Source organism: Typopeltis vanoorti, chromosome 3, assembly GCF_054136105.1.
Source record: "Typopeltis vanoorti isolate ZY-2024b chromosome 3, IOZ_Tvanoo_1.0, whole genome shotgun sequence".
Classification (NCBI taxonomy): Eukaryota; Metazoa; Arthropoda; class Arachnida; order Uropygi; family Thelyphonidae; genus Typopeltis; species Typopeltis vanoorti.
Window position 1 is genome coordinate 13,450,875 of NC_143551.1, and position 20,205 is coordinate 13,471,079.

A 20,205-nucleotide genomic window follows, 5' to 3' on the forward strand; every position below is an offset into this window, starting at 1 on the left:
AGTGATCACCATTTAGTCTTGAGCAGGATAAAATTGTATTCCATATTGAAAAGAAGAACATGTAAAAAAAATTTTAAAGTGAATAAAAGTGAATTAAAGTGAATAAAAGAACCATGACTTGGAGATTGAGTGGCAAATCCTGAAGAAAACATTCATTGATTCAACCAGACAGGCATGTAGTGAGGTTGTCGACAAGGATAGAAAAATCAGAACTCCATTGTGGACAAAGGCAGTTAAAGAGGCAGTGAAGGAAAACAAGAAAAATAAGTCAGGTTGTGCTCATAGAGAATAAACAGACAAAAATAAAAAAGCTAAACACTGTAAAACTAGCTAAACAAAAGTCATGGGAAGACTTCGATAAGAACATAGAAAATAAATATCAAGGCGGCAAGATATTCTGAGGTTGTTGAAGAAGCTCAGAAATGGAGGAAAGAGTGCTGTAAAAGGAATTAGAGATGAACAAATATCATGTCTTACGAGTTGTTTTTCCACATTTCAAAAGCCTGAAATGTGGAAAGACAGCTGGAGAAGATGATATTCGACCAGAAATACTCGAGTATGGAGGCATAAAAGTTACAGTGGCTGCACTACATAGTTCAGAAAGCCTGGAAAGAGGGACAAATTCCAGATGATTGAAGTAGAGCTCTTTAGTACCCATATATAAAAAGGGAAATAAACCTGAATGTTCCTGGTAAAATTTATACAAGTATACTTGAGAAACCTAAAGAACAAGTAAAACATTTCAGATACTTAGGCACAATTTTTAGTGAAAATGGTAAATTAAATATATGGAAACAGACAACTGAATCAACAAAGCTGGTATGGTAGGAAGTGAAATGAATAAATTTATATAGAATAAGAGAGAAACTAGTCAAAACACTAAATTAGCTGTTTACAACACAGCGTTCAGACCAATTTTAACTTATGGATCTGAGAGCTGGTTTAGAAATAAACTTGACCAAAGGCTAGAGACTGCAGATATGAGAGTCCCGAGAAAGATTAGCTACATGAACAGATGGCATCAATGGCAATATATTAAAAAAAGGATATCAGGAAAGAACTTTACATTGTTAGCATCCAGGAATGTGTTAGCAAAGCTAATCTCAGATGGTATGGTCACTTAAACAGAATGGGAGAGGAAAAATTAGCAAAACAAGTGTTCTCTGCCAAGTTGGCAGAAAAAAAAAAGACCCATAGAAAAACCAAGATATAGGTGATTTGATACAGTAAAATGTGAATTTGAAGACAGAAATATAAGATATGATAATGTTGGGATCTTGACAGGCAACAGATTGATTTGGAGGAAAATTGTAGATAGGAAGTTAGTGGTGATTTATGTAGTACTATCATATCCTGTACACATCAGGAATTTGATTATGATGATAGTTTATATATATTTTTAAAAAAAATTTATTACATGTGTAAGCCGAGAAAGTTATTTTAATATCTAATGCACATGATCCATTAAAATCATTTATTTATCCAAGTTTCCAAGAAGGTGAACCTTGCCATATGAGACAAACTAAACTCACCTTCAACTGAAAAGTCCTTATGAAGGTTCATTGTATCTCAGACAGAATTTGAATTCAAGTTTTCCAAATGAAGGGATGTCATGTTGTGTTCCTAACTGCGAACTGCTTCTTTTGGGAGTTTTTAGTACTACTGGTTATAGCACCAAAAACTCTTAATAAGTTATATACTGTTAATTTAGAATTACCCATATTCCAGCAATTTCATGTTGAAACAGTGCATACAAAAACTTGGTCAATTAACTGCATTTGCCATTTGAAGTATCACTAGTCCTACTTTCAAAAGGTGTTTTGCTATTGCTTTGTAGTTGATGTGCCCAAATTTCATGAGAATCTGCATAACCATTTTGCAGTGACCAACTTCTATGCATGTTGCACTATTTCCAGGAAGAAATGCAAAATCCTACCAAACAATCATACACTGAAAAAAATCCCAAATGTTTAAAGATAAAATCAACTACACATCATTTGTAGAGGTTAAAAAATGTAATTACATAATCTTTTCAAATGATTTCCTTCCTTACCTTTAATTTCTTTTTTAGCTATTATAATGGAAGATGATTTTTTTAAAGCAGATTACAAAAAGACCTGTACTTTTCCTTGGTTACCCCACCCCCTCCAATGGAGCCAAAGAGTATGAAAAAAGCTTTAACAAGATTAATTATTAATAGCAGCAAATGGAAATAGCAGGAACACAATCTGGCATTCTAGTTAAAATGAAACAAAAATTTAAAATTAATTTTTAATCACAACTTGTCTCGTAATATTCTACAAAGATATACATAGGCAAAAAAATAAATAACAGGAAGAATAAAATAGAATAATACCTAGCTGTTTCCTTTTCAAGATTTTTTATAGTCTTTTCTTTTTCTGACTGTGCCTGCAAAACATAAGAAAATCACAGATGGGTTTGGGATTGGTGGGGGAGGTTAACATATCAGCTTAAACAATATACAAGATCTGTTCAAAATATACAGAACTGGATGTATACCTCCATGTTAACTATACACTGATTATTATGACAGTGCAGAAAAAAAGTGCTTTGTTATCTGAGAATATGAAGTAATGTGTTTGTATTAAGTCTTGCAGTGGTTCTGTAGATTATTACAGAATAGAAGAACCTGAAGTAAAAATTATACTCAACCCATTTTAGATGGTCAACAATTCAAAATCAATGAAACTGTGGAAAAGTGTGCAATTCAGTTCAAAATGATTGCTATTAAATGTACAGAAAAGATATCAGGAAAGAGTGGAGTTTTTAAAGAATTTGGCAAGAGGGGAGAACCCATTGCAGTTCTCTTTATCTGTTTGTAAATTTTATTCTTCCAAGAAAAATAACCAGAAAGATGGCAAAGGAAAAGGGATCTAAGATATCAGAAGGAAAAACGTTTTTGAAGAGTGTTAATGTGTCATTTAAGGGAATATTGGTAAACAGTGAGGTGATGCCAATGCTCACAAAATGTGTGTATTATTTAAAGTTAGGTTTTTCAATCTAGGTTTTAAAATGGGTAGATCAAAATTCTAGTAGCAAGGCTTATACGTTGGTCATACATAACTGGTAATTAGTTTACGGAATTAACAATGCATATAAAGTATATTAATTAAAGGTAACTTTAATAAATAACTTCTATATTTCGGCAACGTCACGTTGCCATCTTCAGGAACATAAAGATATGGTATGTGCACGCAGGTACTAACAAAAGCAAATTCTACTGAACTAAACCACATTCACAACACTTTCTTAGCCAATGGCTATAACCCCAAAAAATACTCAAACCAGTAAACCACTTCCCCCCCCCCTTCACAACAATATGGGGTTATAAAAACATTATATAACAGGGCAAAATTAATCTGCTCAGATGACAAGGCCCTAACTACTGAACTAAACCACATGCACACTTTCTTAGCCAATGGCTATAACCCCAAAAAAATTCAAAATATACTCAAACCAGTAAACCACACCCCCCTCCACAATAAAGATTACACCAAATCTATCACCATCCCCTACATCCAGGGCACCTCTGAAAAAATAACCAATATCCTCAGAAAATATGACCTTACTTCTTGTTACAGACCATATAAAAAGTTGGCATCCCTTATCCGCTCTACCAAAGACCAACCACTTCCCCTAGACCTACCTGGTGTATACCAGGTCCCTTGCAGCTGCAAATTGTCCTACTTTGGCCAAACAGGCAGAACAACAAATATCAGGATTTCAGAACACAAAGACTACATCTGGTTTCACCAGTACAGCCGCTCTGGGCTGGCAGACCATGCCTTAGATACCCACCATAGAATTCGCTGGAAGAAAACAAAAATAATACACCGCAGCAAGTTTAAATACGAAAGATTATTCAAGGAATCTTCAGCAGCTCTAAAAAAGGTCCCTAACCTCAACAAATTTGGGTGCATGAAACTACCCCAAATTTGGGAGACTTACATTTTGAGAACTTCAGCCCAACTGCCAAGTCAACCAAATTAGCCCACCAGAGGGCACCATTAGGACTTTAGGAACAATATTAGTTTCTTGCTTTCTTCCTCATTTGCTTTTGTTAGTGCCTGCGTGCACATACCATATCTTTATGTTCCTGAAGAAGGCAATGTAATGTTGCCGAAATATAGAAGTTATTTATTAAAGTTACCTTTAATTAATATACTTTATATGCGTTGTTAATTCCGTAAACTAATTACCAGTTAAAATGGGTAGAGTTTTTATATAGGATGTGAGTAAGTCCAGGGAGGGAGAGGGATGATATGAGAGTTTGTCAGCTGTTTTGACAATTTGTAGCATGGAGCATCAGTGGCATCTACTCTATAGGTCCTAGGGAGGAACTAGGTTTGTGGGTTTTAGGTAAACCATATATCTGGCAGGGGAGGAGGATGAGAATCAAAGGGTTTGAGTTTTTTTGTAATGTCTGGCAGCCAGAAGATACTTTTTTTAATGTAAGTTTTTAAATTTTTTTGCTTGTGTTTTTGTGGGATCGCAATCTAGTGGGATGTAGGTGGCGCGATAAAAATCGACATTATTCTCCGAGACTGTGCTACCTACATCCCACTAGACCTACATTCACGAACTTTCCCACCACTACCCCTATCAACAATATGGCATTATTAAAATTCTAACCAATAGAGCCTATAATCTTTACTGAAGTGGAACCTCTCTTTCAACAGAACAACCAGATACATACAACAACTTCCTTTCCAGTGGCTATAGTGATTACAGAATTAAAAAAATAATCAGTTCCTCCCCCATCACTTCAGAAGGATTTCAGAAATGTCATCAGCATAATCTTACATCTATGGCACATCAGAAAAAATAGCCAGGTCTTCAAAAAAGTGCAATGGATAGAGGTAACAAATTTCTGGTAGGGCTTAAAAGCCTCACCAGAAATTTGTTACCCTTATTCGTTCTACCAAATATCAACTTCCTCCTCTCTCTCAGTGCCTGGAGTATACAACCACTCGGCCAACCAGGCCAGCCTGGTTGGCCGAGTGGTTAGCATATACGCTCTCCAGCCAAAAGGCTGCGGGTTCGAATTCCACTGTGGGCAGTAGATGGTGTTGGTGTAGATGATGCAATTCGACGTAGTTCATGGAGACAGAAAGTTGTATAGTAGGTGCTCTCTCTCAAAGCAAAGAGTCTTTGGACTCCTTGGAGGTGTCACGTAATAATAATAATATTATCAAGTACCCTGTTCCTACAATTTGGCTTACTTCGAATAAACAGGTAGATCAGCAACCATCCATTTAGAAGAACACAATTCATACATCTTCAATCACGACTATCGTCAATCTGGCCTTGCAGACCATGTACTGGATACTACCCACAGGATCTCCTGTTTTTAGAATCTGCAGCAGCATTCAGAAATCAACTGAATTTAAATAAATACAGATGCATAAAACTGCAAAATTTGGGAAAATATAATTATCAGAGATCCCACTTCACATCCTGGGCCACCTACGAATGCCCATAGGGAGCACACCACCTAGATGGGAATTTACAGTCACCCACATGTTTCATTTAGTATTGTGTTGTCTTTGTGTGTTACAAGAGTTATTTGTAATTACTTAGTGACCAACACAAAATATTGGAAGTATTAAAATTAGTTTTTAATCCTTTCCTAATGCTGTAATTATTTCATTATGAATAGCCAACAAGATATCCTCCTAGCACTTAAGCTTAACACACGAAACTTAAGTTCTTTTCTTAGAAAGAAACACAAAGAAAATATTTATCATCATCAAATTCCTGAGATGTATCCTCAAGGGGTGTACAGGATATGATAGTACTACATGAAAAATTTACATCATCATTACTAACTTCCTATCTATAATTTTCCTCCAAATCAGGCTGTTACTTGTCAAGACTCCAACATTATCAGATCTTATATTTCTATCGTCTAAGGCACTTTGTACCGTATCAATCCACCTAGTTGACCTTGGTCTTCCTCTGGGTTGTTTTCCTGCCAACCTGTCAGAGAACACTTGTTTTGCTAATCTTTCTTCCCCGATTCTGTTTAAGTGACCATACCACCTGAGATTAGCTCTGCTAACGCATTCCTGGATGCTGACAATGTCAAGTTCTTTCCTAATATCCTCATTTTTAATATGATATTGCCATTGATGCCATCTGTTCACGCCTCTAATCTTTCTCAGGCCTCTCATATCTGTGGTCTCTAGTCTTTGGTAAAGTGTTTTACTTCTGACCCAGTTCTCAGATCCATAAGTTAAAACTGGTTTGAACATTGTGTCTTGTATACAGCTAATTTAGTGTTCCGACTAATTTCTCTCTTATTCCATATGAATTAATTCAATTGACTTCCTACCATACCAGCTTTGTTGATTCTGTTGTCTATTTCAATATTTAATTTACCATCTTCAAATCCACTACAGTTTGCAATTCAATTGCAAACTGTAGTAGATTTATTTAGAAGTATAATATCATCTGTATAAAGCAAAGAGCTAACATTAACATTTCCAATTCTGATATCATGTTTAATACCACTTTCCTTCATAATGTGATCCATATAGATAATGAATAACAGAGGGGATAATATACATCCTTGTCTCACACCTGATTTAACATTAAACCATCTTCCTCCACTTCCTTCAATTCTAACTGCTGACTTACAACTCAAATAAAGACTAAGTATTGCTTGATATAATGCCCCACTAACACAATATAACTATAGCGTATTGAATAGCTTCTCTCTTGGCACTTTGTCATATGTCTTTACCAGATCGACAAAACTTAAATACAGATCTTTGTTATATTCCCATGCTTTCTCAACTATTTGTCGTAAAGTGAAGATCTGATCCTGACAGCCTCTATTTGGCCTGAATCCAATTTATTCTTCACCAAGCTTTTCTTCCACAATTCTTCTCAACCGTTTCTCAAGTATACTTGCATAGATCTTGCCAGGAACACTCAGAAGAGAAATACCTCTGTAATTCTCACATTCAGTTTTATTTCTCTTTTTATATATGGGTACTATTAGAGCTCAACTCCAATAATCGGGAATTCATCCCTCTGTCCAGGCTTTCTGAAATATGCAGTGCAGCCACTGTAAGACTTTTATACCACCATACCACCATTTATCATCTCTTATTCCTTTTACAGCAGCACTCTTTCCTCCATTTCTAAGCTTCTTCAACAACCTCCAGAATATCTTACCACCATCTTGATATTCTATGTTCTTGCCAAACTCCTCCCATGACTTTGTTTAGCTAGTTTTACACAGTGTTTCACTTTCTTACATTTGTCTCTGTATTCTCTAAGAGCAAAAGCTGACTTATTTGCCAGGAACTTTTGATATGCTTTCTTCTCTTCCTTCACTGCCTCTTTAACTTCCTTTGTCCACCATGGAGGTCTGATTTTTCTGTCCAGGCTTTCTGAAATATGCAGTGCAGCCACTGTAAGACTTTTATACCACCATACTTCAGCATTTCTGGTCAAATATCATCTACTCCTGCTGCCTTTCCACATTTCAAGCCTTTGATGGCTTTTTCTACTTCAAGTATGGATATGTATTCCTGCCTGTATGCCTGTTGAGTGTTTTTTTACCACTGTGCTATCACTGCTTGTTTCATGTTGCAACTTTTCAAAGTAATTACTCCATACTTCAAGGATATCTTTTTTTACCGTTTTCATGTCACCTTTATCATCTCTTATTCCTTTTACAGCAGCACTCTTTCCTCCATTTCTAAGCTTCTTCAACAACCTCCAGAATATCTTACCACCATCTTGATATTCTATGTTCTTGCCAAAGTCCTCCCATGACTTTGTTTAGCTAGTTTTACACAGTGTTTCACTTTCTTACATTTGTCTCTGTATTCTCTAAGAGCAAAAGCTGACTTATTTGCCAGGAACTTTTGATATGCTTTCTTCTTTTCCTTCACTGCCTCTTTAACTTCCTTTGTCCACCATGGAGGTCTGATTTTTCTATCCTTGCAGACTACCTCTCCACATGCCTCTCTGGCTGAATCAATCAGGGTTTCTTCAAGGCTTGACACTGAATCTCCTAGGTTTGGTTCCTGTTCTGAAACTCTTTCATTTTTTCTTCAATAATCTTTGTGTATTTTAGTCTACAGTTCACATCTGAGAGCTGCTCAACTTTTATTCACTTTAAAACTTTCTTACATGTTATTCTTTTCAATATGAAATTCAATTTTATCCTGCTCAGGACTAAATAGTGATCACTTCCAATTTCAAATCCCCTGTACACTCTGGTGTCCCAATCCAGGGAGAAAACATCACTATCAACAATAACATAGTCAATGAGACTTTTCTTATTCCTTGCCTCTTCTCTCCATGTGAATTTGTGCACATTTTTATGTTTGTAACATGGTGTTAGTAATAACCAGTCCATGTCCTGAGCAGAAATTCAACAGATATTTGCCATTATTATTAGCTTTGCTCTTTTCTCCAAATTTTCCCAAAACATTTTTGTATGTCTGACAATCATTTCCTAGTCTGCTATTTAGATCCCCAACAAGGACAAACTTTTCCTTTTTCATTATGTCAGTTGCTTTTTCTAAAGCATCAAAAAATTCCTCCACTTCTACCTTAATAGAACCTTCTGTGGGACCATAGGCACAAATAAGTCTCATTGTCCAATTCCCCATTCTGATATTAGCCCACATCACTCTATTTGAGACTGCTTGCCATTCAATAAGATTAGCCTAGTATTTTGTGTTGAATACTATGGCTACTTCTTTTCCTTGATTGTCATTTCCTGAATATAACATTTTTTATTTATTGCTCAGAAAGATCTCACCAGTTTTTGTCTTTTTTGTTTCAGTCACCCCTATTATGTCAATCTGGTACTTATCTAATTCCTCAACTAGCTCCATGTCTTTGCCATTCAGGTTTCTTATGTTGATAGTACCGATCTTTAACTCTGGTCATTTGAGTTGGGGTGTGCTTTCAGATTTGTTCCAGTAGCTGACTCTTTGCTGTTCGCCCCAGTTCTCTGGCGAAAACAATGGGGGGGCCTTGTTTAACTGAGTGACGCCCCACCCGGCATGAAATTTTGTCGTGTTGTACTATCATTTTGTATATTGGTTTAGAGAAAATTAGAGAAAATATTTAAAAAATTGTAAATATGAACAACCAATCTGTTATATATATGCAGTAAATGTTGATTGAAATAGACAAAATAATACAATGTAATTCTGAAATGGACAAAATAACAATGTAATAACCTACATTCAGCAGAAAGCAAATGCACAATTATAAACATTTTCATTTTAATCTCAACCAAACTCCAACAATATAAAAAAAAAAAGAAAAGAAAAGAAAAATGTTTTTTCTTTATTCCTAATAAATCATTCCTCAATATTCTAGTAAAGCAAAACATTAACAGTTAGTGCAGTGGAATTTTAAACACTAATCTCATAAAAGGAAGAACATAAGATAACATAATTTCTGGCTAGGAAATTATAATGACAGCAAGCTTTAAACCAACCACAAAAAATGTAAAAGTATCTTATTATTATTAAAGGATAAGTTTTAACTAATCTCACCTCTTCCATTTTGTTTCTGTACTGATCATGACTCTTCTGAGTTGCTCTTAACTTCAATTCACGTGATGCACGTTCACTATCAAGTTGTGCTTTACTTTCTAAAAGTTGCTGTGCTAGATCTTTTTCTTTATTGACATGAAATTTCAGTTGTTGCCTTAACTCTGTCACATGTTGCTTTTCAATCTAATTGGTCAAATGAAAAATTATACTATTAGACTCGTGCGTAAAAATGTTAACTTTCATCAACATCAAATTCCTGACATGTACCCTCTAGGGGTGTGTGTAAGAATATGATATTACTACTTGAAAAACTTACATCATTACTAACTTCCTATCAGATCTGATTCTTCAAAACAATTGGGTAATCTTGGTGGCTGAGTGGTATTATAATGCATAACTTACCTGGAGAAGAGACCTAAGTTAATTTCAAATTCCATATATTGTTAGCAGAATCTTAAGCATTTTTCAGGCAGGACTAAATTATCCATTTGTGAAGATGATAGGATTTTTTCCACCCTTGCAATTCAGGCTTTTTACTCATGCAAAATATGCAAACTTATCCTTCCTCAAGAATAGATTAATCTACAGAGAAAAAATAATTGTCATAGCGCCCTGGTCAAATTACTAGATCCCATGCATATAGAAAACAATTTGGAAGAGAAGATGAAAAAATGTGCCAAATGTGTGTAAAATTTGGCATAAGAGTTACTTAAATTCATTTTTAATTTGTTAATTTGACGCACAACATGAATATCGTGATGCAAGCAGCTGGTCACTTTTGCACGATAATGCACCATCTCGTCGTTCGAACATTGTGACAGATTTTGAGCAAAAACCAAGTTTGTGTGTTGGATCACTCGCCTTATTCACCTGATTTAGCACCATGTGACTTCTTTCTCTTCCCTCGACTTCATTTGCTGATGAAAGGAAAGCGACACGACACCATTGCAAACGTTCGAGTGGCAGTAACCGCGACCCTCAAACCATATCCCAAAAACCTATATAAAACACTCATTTAACAAAATAATTAACCGTGTCAAATACTGTATCGAAGTTGAGGGAGAGTATATTGATTGAAATAAATGATTTGAATAATTTAAATTGGCTTGTGTTTTATTTTCTATCAAAAGTTCGGTTTCTTTTTGGACCGAGAGTGTAGAATATGAATTACAAAATGACCTAATCATCTGACAACTACCTTACAAGTAAGTTGTCAGTGAGTCCTAGATTCCCTGGAGATTCATTAAGGGAGGGTATTTTCGAGATAATGATACCTAAATAAATGTTGTATTTCTTTTTGAAAACACTAGCTAAAATATGCAAAACATCCACTGATAGTCCATTTCATATGCTATATGAAGAACCTTAACCTCACGTTTCCTAATGACACCCTTATTAAGTTTCCAGGAATGATCTTGAGTTCTCTCAACTTACCACAAGCTGTAAAATCTCCCTTGAGCATGTAATATCTCCTAAAACTTGTTTCTATCATACAGGGCTGGCCATTTCGGGGATGCGGTGGGTGCAATGCAACCCCCCCCCCACGATCGAGTGGGCACTGTCGGTACACATTTGCGGAAACGTATTATATTTTGAATGTGTTTTTTTTGTTTTCCTGTGCCAAAATCATTTGCAGGTAAGAGGTTTTACAATACATTTATTTAATCCTTTAACTTTTACCTTCGAAAAATATTTTAGGGCCCCAAAAGGTTTCTTGCACCCGGCCCCTTTATAGAGAAGGCCAGCCCTGCTATCATATTACTCATACTTGGAAGACCACATTTCCTTAGTCTATTCTCATATGAATAATTCCATAGGCCTCATATCTTTTTTTTGTTGTTGTTGTTTGTTTATGTTGAGCTCCCACACAAGAGGTTGGTTGGTCAACCTATATTATGTTCATACCATGTATGGGAAGAGACCTGGGAAATGAGGAACTTGTTCATTTTGGATTTTAAGGCCTGTGAATTGCATTCCTTGGAAAACACATGGGAGAGAAGTCTGTCCCAGAATACAGCAACAGTAGAAATGAAGATTGGAGACGCTTTTTCTATGAGTATGGAGCTTGACTGTGAAGGGATGTTGGGTGGTAGCTGCACATGTTTTAATGTATAGAGAAAGGGGTAATTATTAATGATAATTCTGATTAACAATTACCATGGAAATATTTATAGAAGATACGTGTAGATACCAGACACCTGTGCAAGAGCGGATAAAAGGAGTAAATAAGAGATGAGTCATTAATCAGTCTGAATGCTCTCTTCTGTTTTGTGTCAAGTGTACTTTTAGGGGCACCTCCCTAGATGTGCGAGCAGCACTTGATGGATGGATGGATTTGTGATTTATACAGGGTTAACAACTGTTCGGGGGGGGGGGGGGGGAGAGTAATGCCTTGAATGAAAGAGGAATCCTAATTTTTTTGATGCTGAGGAGGAAATGGTTGTTATGCTAGGAGAGTTTTGATGTCATCCAAACATCTGACAACTGCCTTACAAGTAAGTTGATTCACTGAAGTGGGGCATTTTCCAGACAATATGATGATCTTATCTTGCCTAGAGATTTGGGTGTTAACAAAGGTAAGATAGGGATAATGTGTTTTTTTTTTGTGAGAAATAAGGCAAATTGTGTTTTGTAGGTGTTGAAATTGGCAAGGTTATCCGAGCCCATCCACAAAAAGATCAGAATTTAAGCTGGCAGAGATTGCTGCTCTGAGTTCTGGTGGTTTATTTGGGACAAGGATTATCAAGTGAGGAGGAATGTAGTATATTGTCTTCAGCAAAACTGTATATTGGATTGGCAATCAACTGGAACAAATCACTGATGTATAGAAGAAAAAAGGTGGGTGAGAGGACAGAACCTTGTTGGACCCCCCCCCCCCAGCATTATTTACTGAAGTTCTACAAGGTGGTTATCTGCCACTGGATGTTTTCAATTGTCTCCTTATCTCTTCTGAACCATATCCAAATACAGCCAACATGTGGTCTTATCAGAGCCTTATAGAGTTGAAGAATAATTTCTGTATTCCTACAAGTTAGTTGTCCTCTTCAGCATTGCAGTTATCAGATATGATGACTTAACCACCTTAGCAACGTGATCTCCTAAACCCTATCTCCTAACATCACCCTCAGGTCTCTAGCTTTCACTGATCACTTATAGCAAATTATCATTAATAAAATACTCTGCCTTCAATGTCCTCAAACCAAAATGTACCTTGCACTTAGCAGTAACACTGAACTGACATTCACTGTCATTTACTCATAGAACTAATTTGTTTGCATCAGTACCATCAGTCTGCAAGGATTCTGTATCTGTAATGTCCCCTATCACCCTTCACAACTTTATGCCATCAGCAGATATTTGTATATTACTATCCAGATCAATCTCAATATCATTAATATACAGGTTAAATTAAGGAAATTAATATCAATGAAGCTCTTTCTTGTTGATAAGCTTATACGTTGGTAACACATGACTGTTAGATTATTTCAGGAAATTACAACATATACTAAATATTAATTAAAAGAAATCTTGAATCAATACTTCCTATATTTCAGCAATGTTATATTGCCATCTTCATGGAAACATAAAACTATGATAAGTGCACGCAGGCACGAACAATGAGCAAACGAGGCCGAAGAGAGTAACTAACGTTGTTCCTAGAGTCCTAAAGGATATTTCACCAATATAGCCATTCTGGGCTTATGGACCATGCTCTAGGATGCCCACCACAGAATACGATGGAAAAAAGCCACTTTACTACACTGCAGTAAATATAAATACGAAAGATTGTTCATGGAATCAGCCTCAGCTCTAAAAAAACAACTTCCCAAACCTCAACAAATTTGGGTGCATGAGACTACCCCAAATTTGGGAAGCTTGCATCATGAGAACATCAGCCAAGACAACCCAATTTAGCCCACTAGAGAGCACCTTTAGGATTCTAGGAACAACGTTACTGTCTTTGGCCTCATTTGCTTGTTGTTCGTGCCTGTGTGCACTTATCATAGTTTTATGTTCCCATGAAGATGGCAATGTAACTTTGCCGAAATATAGGAAGTATTGATTCAAGTTTTCTTCTAATTAATATTTAGTATATGTTGTAATTTCATGAAATAATCTAATAGCAATTAAGCTCTTATAACAGCTGCTGTCTTTCTTATAACCAGATACATATTTCCACACACTATAATAATGCTAATGTTGTTCTTTCTATTACTGGCTGATCACTATGAATGCAATCTTCAGTGTCCAAAATTTTCCAATGCAGAATATTTCTAATGTCAAAACCATTTACTTAGCCATTTAATGGATTATGCTATCCACTTGGCACACCACTTCTTATATATTTTTTTTCCTTTAACAGAATTCATATTTTAAAATGCTCATTGAATAAACTGATAAAAAATATTGCATCTCAAAAGTTGTCTTTGTGAACGAAACCAAATATTGGTACTATTAAACCTATGTTTAATTATTATTTTTATTTATTTTATTTTTATGCCATTTTCGTTTCATTAAACCTAATGATGAGAAGATTACTCCCGGTTATCTAGTTTTTATGCTTATTGCTCTAGCATACCAACATTGGAAACTACTTACATTTTCCCTCCTACCACCCTTATTGTATCAAAAGATTGATTATTTTAACACAGTCAATGTTTACAAATACAGTGGTATCTCGCTAATCCGAACCCTCCAGTAATCCGAACTGCGGTTTGAAAGAAAAAAAGTTTTATTTATTACATTTAATATTATTAATATAATTATTTAGTTATTTAGTTATAATTATTAATAATAATTACTATTTTAACTATTATTTATTTTATTTTTATTATTACAGTATAACTATGGTGATACACAAAAAGAAGAAATTCAAAACGTGCATAATTTGGTTAAAAATATAAATCCAGATGTTGAAATTCACAAATAGATGTTATGGAATGGATTACAGGTAGAACCAAAAGTGAATTCAAAATCAAATCAGATGCTGAAATTATAAACATGATGCTACAGAATAAATTAGATGACGATCAAGAATTCGAAGAAAAAAAAAGTAAAACTTGAAGAAGCAGTCGACAGTTTTAATATGTAGATAGAATGGGCTTAGCAGAATGAAATGCAATTCCACAAAATTTTATTGCTAATGCAGCTCCGAGAAGAAGCATTCGAGCATTTTTTGTTTGCTTTTTTGTGTATAAAAAAAAACTTTTTTTTGTGTGTTGTGTACAAGAAAGTGCTATTTTTTACGCAAATTAAGTTATGTACTTAACTATGCAGTTTTATTAAATGAGAATCCTCAACAATACAGGTACATACAAACTAAATTTTTTACTAAAATAAACTTGTGTACTGTATTATTTTTTAAGTTTACATTACAGTAGCTTTTTTTCTATCGGTTACTTCATTTAATTACAGAATTTAATTTATGTACCATTAGAATCTGATTATTTTTGTCTTAAACACTAGTTATTGTTGTCTCTTGGAGGGAAATTCGCTAATCCGAACTTTTCGCTAATTCGAACGAGCACAGTTTTTATTTGTTCGGATTAGCGAGATATCACTGTACTGTCTTCTTCAATCACTGCTCTAAACCAAGAAATCATACACCTAAAAGACATCTTGCAAATATCCTAAACAATTAATAATTATGCTATTCAAACAGCCTGAAATCATATGCCTTCCTCCCAAAATAACTTATCTAAATCCTGTACGATTCTAAAATTTGCATATATTTACAATATCTACAAAGCCATCAAACATCTTCAAATATTCTAATTACAAAATTGTCTTCACCATATGCAAGAGACTACAAAATTTACTAAAACATAAAACCACAATATCTCAGACTGACGTATTACAATGGCTTAATGTTGTTTATAAGTTTAACTGCCAATAAGGGTGTAATACTTTCTAACTGGATCTACTTATTTGTTCTTTAAGTCTCAGTTATTGGAACATTACCAAGATTACAATATCCCCATACCAGAAAACTTACATTTCACCACTTAAAAGAAACACAAACAAAAACACACCAATAATATCAACAAAAATCCCACTATTGAAATATCGTTGCAAACAATAAAATTTAAAACACATCCTTGAAATTGAAGTCAACCATTATTGATTTCCAAGAAAACAAAACCAAATTATGTTGCTGCAAATCTCTAGTGATAAGAATCAATTAGGATGCTATAAAGATCTAAACACCTTATCTAATCTTGCTCTCTTGGCAATTAAACAAAATAAATTACTACCATTTAATTTCAAACAATGCAAACTCTCTGTTACTCTTAAACCATACTCCTTTTAATACATAATCTTTATTCACACTGAAGCAAGCTCACAGTCAGTTTTGCATTACTTATCACCTGATGATTCCCATGAAGCAGCCGGCATATCATTTTTAGTTTAAAATTTTTTTTTTTTTTTAGTTTTCATAATTTGAATTCTTAATCTTTCAAAATCTAAATAGTCCACTTGATTCATCATCACCAGTTTTACTGAGGTTTCATTTCCACTACTGAATATACATATTTAAGTTCACATACTTAGCTTCATTCTCAACAACTTTCTCTTATCATATGTTTGAGCTCAATCAAGTTTGGCTCCAAATATTTTGTCATTCCTACCTTCTAAAAATATACAATCAAGTATAATTTTTTTAATTACTCTTTTAATGCAACTTATATTAGTTAGATCTAATTTTCCTTTGGTCGGTAAGACAGGTAGCTACATCACACAATAGGCTTTACTATTCTTTGAGACTGTTTTAAATTAGGAGTGACATGAGAAAAAGTGTTAGGAAATATCTATATTTTAAAAAATATCTTTTTAATGAGATTGTTACATTTTAGTTTAACTCCAATCTGGAAAATAAATTTCAAAATGAACTAGCTAAATTCAATAAGTTAAAAGAATTGGTAGAGAAAGTGCATTAAAAAATGAAATAATATGATTAAAACATAACCATGGGACTTACCTATTAATGGAAAAAATGAAAGTTATTTATCTGCTATAAATAATATGAAACCTAAATTTCTATTTTTTAAAATGTTTGTCTTCCTACCTCATATTTTTGCTTTAATATTTCTAAATCTTTTTCCAACTCCAGACAAATGCGTTTGTTATTTGGTTCTAAAGAACTAATTAAGGCTTCATTAGCAGTAACCATAGCTTTGGCATGCTGTAATTCAGCTTCAGTAGTCACCAATTTTCTTTTCAATGATGCTGTAAAAGTAATTTTTTTCCCAATATTGTAACTTATATACCAGACAGCTATATATATATTATATATATATATATATATATATATATTAGGGTTATCAAGTAATTTTATAAACTTGGTTATTTTACTCCTAATCCCAAGTAAGCAAGCAGTTAAGTTTGTGCCCGAACGTAGTTCAAGTCTAAAGGTGGTGCAACACCAGGGCAACTCATTGTAAAGGTGGGTAAAGCTCTGATCACTATTCTTAGTGCTTTATGTTATGGAAAATACTAAGAATAGTGATCAAAGCTTTACCCACCTTTACAATGAGTTGCCCTCATTGTAAAGGTGGGTAATGTATTGCGTCCCCAACTCATTGTGGGTAATCTATTGTGTCCCCAACTCATTGTAAAGGTGGGTAATGTATTGCAGTATACATCTCACTAAGAAATGTATACTGCAATACATTATAGGTGGGGTCACAACCCAGACCGGTTTCAACCTTTTTTGAGGTCTCCTCAGTGAGTAGCTAGACCCTAAATACCAAGCTTTTAGTAATACAGAGCCTTATCAACTTTACCTATACAAGTTGCTACAAGGTGTTTTTATTTTGAATAAGAATCTCTGGAGGAGATATAGATGTAAATAAGTTTTTTTACCTTGGGTAATGTATATTAGGGTTACCAAGTAATTTTATAAACTTGGTTATTTTACTCCTAATCCCAGGTAAGCAAACAGTTACGTTTGCGCCCGAACGTAGTTCAAGTCTAAAGATGGCGCAACACCAGGGCAACTCATTGTAAAGGTGGGAAATGATATGCCCTGGTTGGGGAATTTTGAGCTGCAATGCGTCTCCTTATTGTGTCCTAAATGTGTTCTATGGGTCGAAATCTGAGGAGTATGCTAGCCACTAGATTGGATTAATATCCTCCGTCTCCAGAAGTATCTCCACTGCTTGCGTACAATGTGGTGTGGTGTGGCACTGTCATCCATAAAAATGAATTCTATGCCTTTGAAGAACTTCGTTACAATATTGTTCACAGTCATAGTCTCTTTTTCCAGCACTTGTAGCTTGGTGCATCCATTAAGCATAATATCTCCCTACACCATGATCCCAGCACCACTATATCTATCTTTCAAGAACATTCTTGTGACAGTAAGTAGTACCACTTTCACACCAGCTCAACTGTCATCTAGAATCTGAGGAAAGACTAAACTCATCTGTAAAGAGTATATTAGCCCATTGGTGTTCCAATTTTTATGGATACTACTCTGTAAATGTGCTCTACAATAAGATGCAGACTACAGGTCTTTGGATATAGAAGCCTACTTGCTGCAGATGTCTTTGCCACAGTTTGTTGAGATATCCACGTAATTGTGCTTGAATGGAGTCAACTTGCAAGCTGACCTGCTGTGGTGCATCAGTTATGTTGTGCTCTTATAACCAAAAACCTGTCTTCGTGCTCCATGGTAGAGCAAGGATGACCTCTTAACAAACGTCTGGAACACATTCCATTGGTTTGAAATGCTGCCCACAGCTGGGATACAATGCTACGTGAGAATCCAAGCTCTCTTAAAATATCAGTAATTCTGCAGCCTTCAAGCTTTCCAATAATTCTTCCTCTTGCAAAATCATCTAGATGATGCATCCAAGACATTACAAGATTTCTAAGTTTGCCACTTTATTCCTTCACAAGAACTTCCTTCAAACACAATTCGTTTAGTACAGCCTTTAGGCTTTTATCCTGTTGAGTGATACCACAACCCCTTTGCTCGTGATTCAAAAATCTGAATAGGTATCCGCTGTCTATTTGAAATAGTCAGTTATATAAAATACCACAAGCAGATTCATCTGAATTTGTTTTGTGGTGGTATTCTTTAACCACAAATTCAGATGAATGTTTAGAAATGTCAGAAGTATTCAAAAATAAAGGATATGAAATTGTAGCATTATTAAAGATTATTTGCCCAATAATTGTTCAATAAGTAAGATGTTGAGGGCACACTGACAGGAATAGAGATGGATGCATATGATGTTTTTTTGTGAAGATAGACATGACAAAAAGAGAGGAAAAGTTTATATCCATCTAAGGTGGAGATGAAAAGAGTAAGTAGTGGTAGTAATTTTGAAGCAGTATGGTGTGAGGCAGAGGTGAATGGAATGAAATATCTAGCTGGGCATTGCAATAGACTAGTAATGTGGAGGACAGTGAGAAGAAAATGTATAGGCAAATTGGTCTGATTAATAAAAAAAAAAGGGTGATCATTATGCTGCCTCTTCATTCCAATCTGTTAACATAATTTTAATAATGGTAACAGATTGGAATGAGACAGCATCTGAGGACAAGTGATGAGAGCTTATTCCACCTTTACCACGAATTGCCTCAGTCCTGAAGATACTTCAGGCACAAACTTTGTATGCATACACTTGGATAAAAGATTAAACTAAATTTATTATAGTCTAAACAAGTGGGTAAAAATTTCCAATTTTAAACGTTGTTCAAAATATTAGCATATTTCAAATTTTTCCAATTGGTTTTGAGGAGAGCATAGAAATAGCATATATTTCAGTAGCTGCAGGACTGACTCGTGTGAGGAATCGTTTGTGCATAGATTTCAGTTAATCATTTGATAAACATGGGTCAAGCAAATGACATATTGGAAGCTAAGAAGTTTCATATGGTGTCTCCACACAAAGAAGGCCAAACTCAACAGTTTATAGCTAAGCATGAGTAGAGTATATGTCTCAATACTCTACTCAAGCAAGCATGAGTAGAGTATTGAGACAATATTCTAATAAGTTAAATTTTCAAAATAATCGTTGCAATAGCAGTAGGAAGGTAATAACTACTACATCAAGAGATGAGAGAAGATTGAAGAATATCATGAAAAAAGCCACTTCCAAAATGTAAGATATTTTCACAGGAGAACTGAAAGTGTCTAAATCTACGACATTGAGACAACTTCACAAATTGGGTTTTAAATCACGTGTGCCTAAGACAAAGTCACTTATGACTTACAAGCACAAGGCAGCTAGAGTGCAATGGTGTAAGCAAAGACTATTGTGGGTCAAGAGGAATGGAAAATAGCTTTTTAGGATTGAAAGTATATTTTGTGTGTCCCATGGTCATCAAGAGTCACCAAATATGTATTTGGCATCTTAAACAACAAGCATTTGATAAAGAATGCAGGAAACATTCAGTGAAATTTGTAACCTCTGTCATGGTATGGGCTTGTATGACTACAGAGGATCATACAAGGCTGTGTAGGCTGTGGATGTACAAAAGAGTCAATTCCAAAGTGTATAAAGAAATTCTTGGGCACTTTATGTTACAAGCATCAGAGGATTTGTGTGATTGCGATTTCCTTTTTCAGCAAGATTCAGCTTCTTGTCACACTTCCAAGACCACTAATAGATGGCTCAAATAAAGGCCAATCAATGTGCTT

General features: G+C 34.9%; 1 protein-coding gene across 1 annotated transcript in view; it reads right to left on the minus strand.

Annotated features, from left to right (window-relative positions):
* Positions 1-20,205, minus strand: part of LOC150107931 (mitotic spindle assembly checkpoint protein MAD1-like) — a 166,712-nt gene that overhangs the window by 136,421 nt on the left and 10,086 nt on the right. Inside the window, exons 2-4 of the mRNA XM_090415454.1 lie at positions 16,621-16,781; positions 9,555-9,737; positions 2,357-2,409 (exon numbers count right to left, since the gene is read on the minus strand). Of these exons, the coding sequence (XP_090271580.1) occupies positions 2,357-2,409; positions 9,555-9,737; positions 16,621-16,781 (397 nt within the window). The remainder of the gene's footprint in view (positions 1-2,356; positions 2,410-9,554; positions 9,738-16,620; positions 16,782-20,205) is intronic.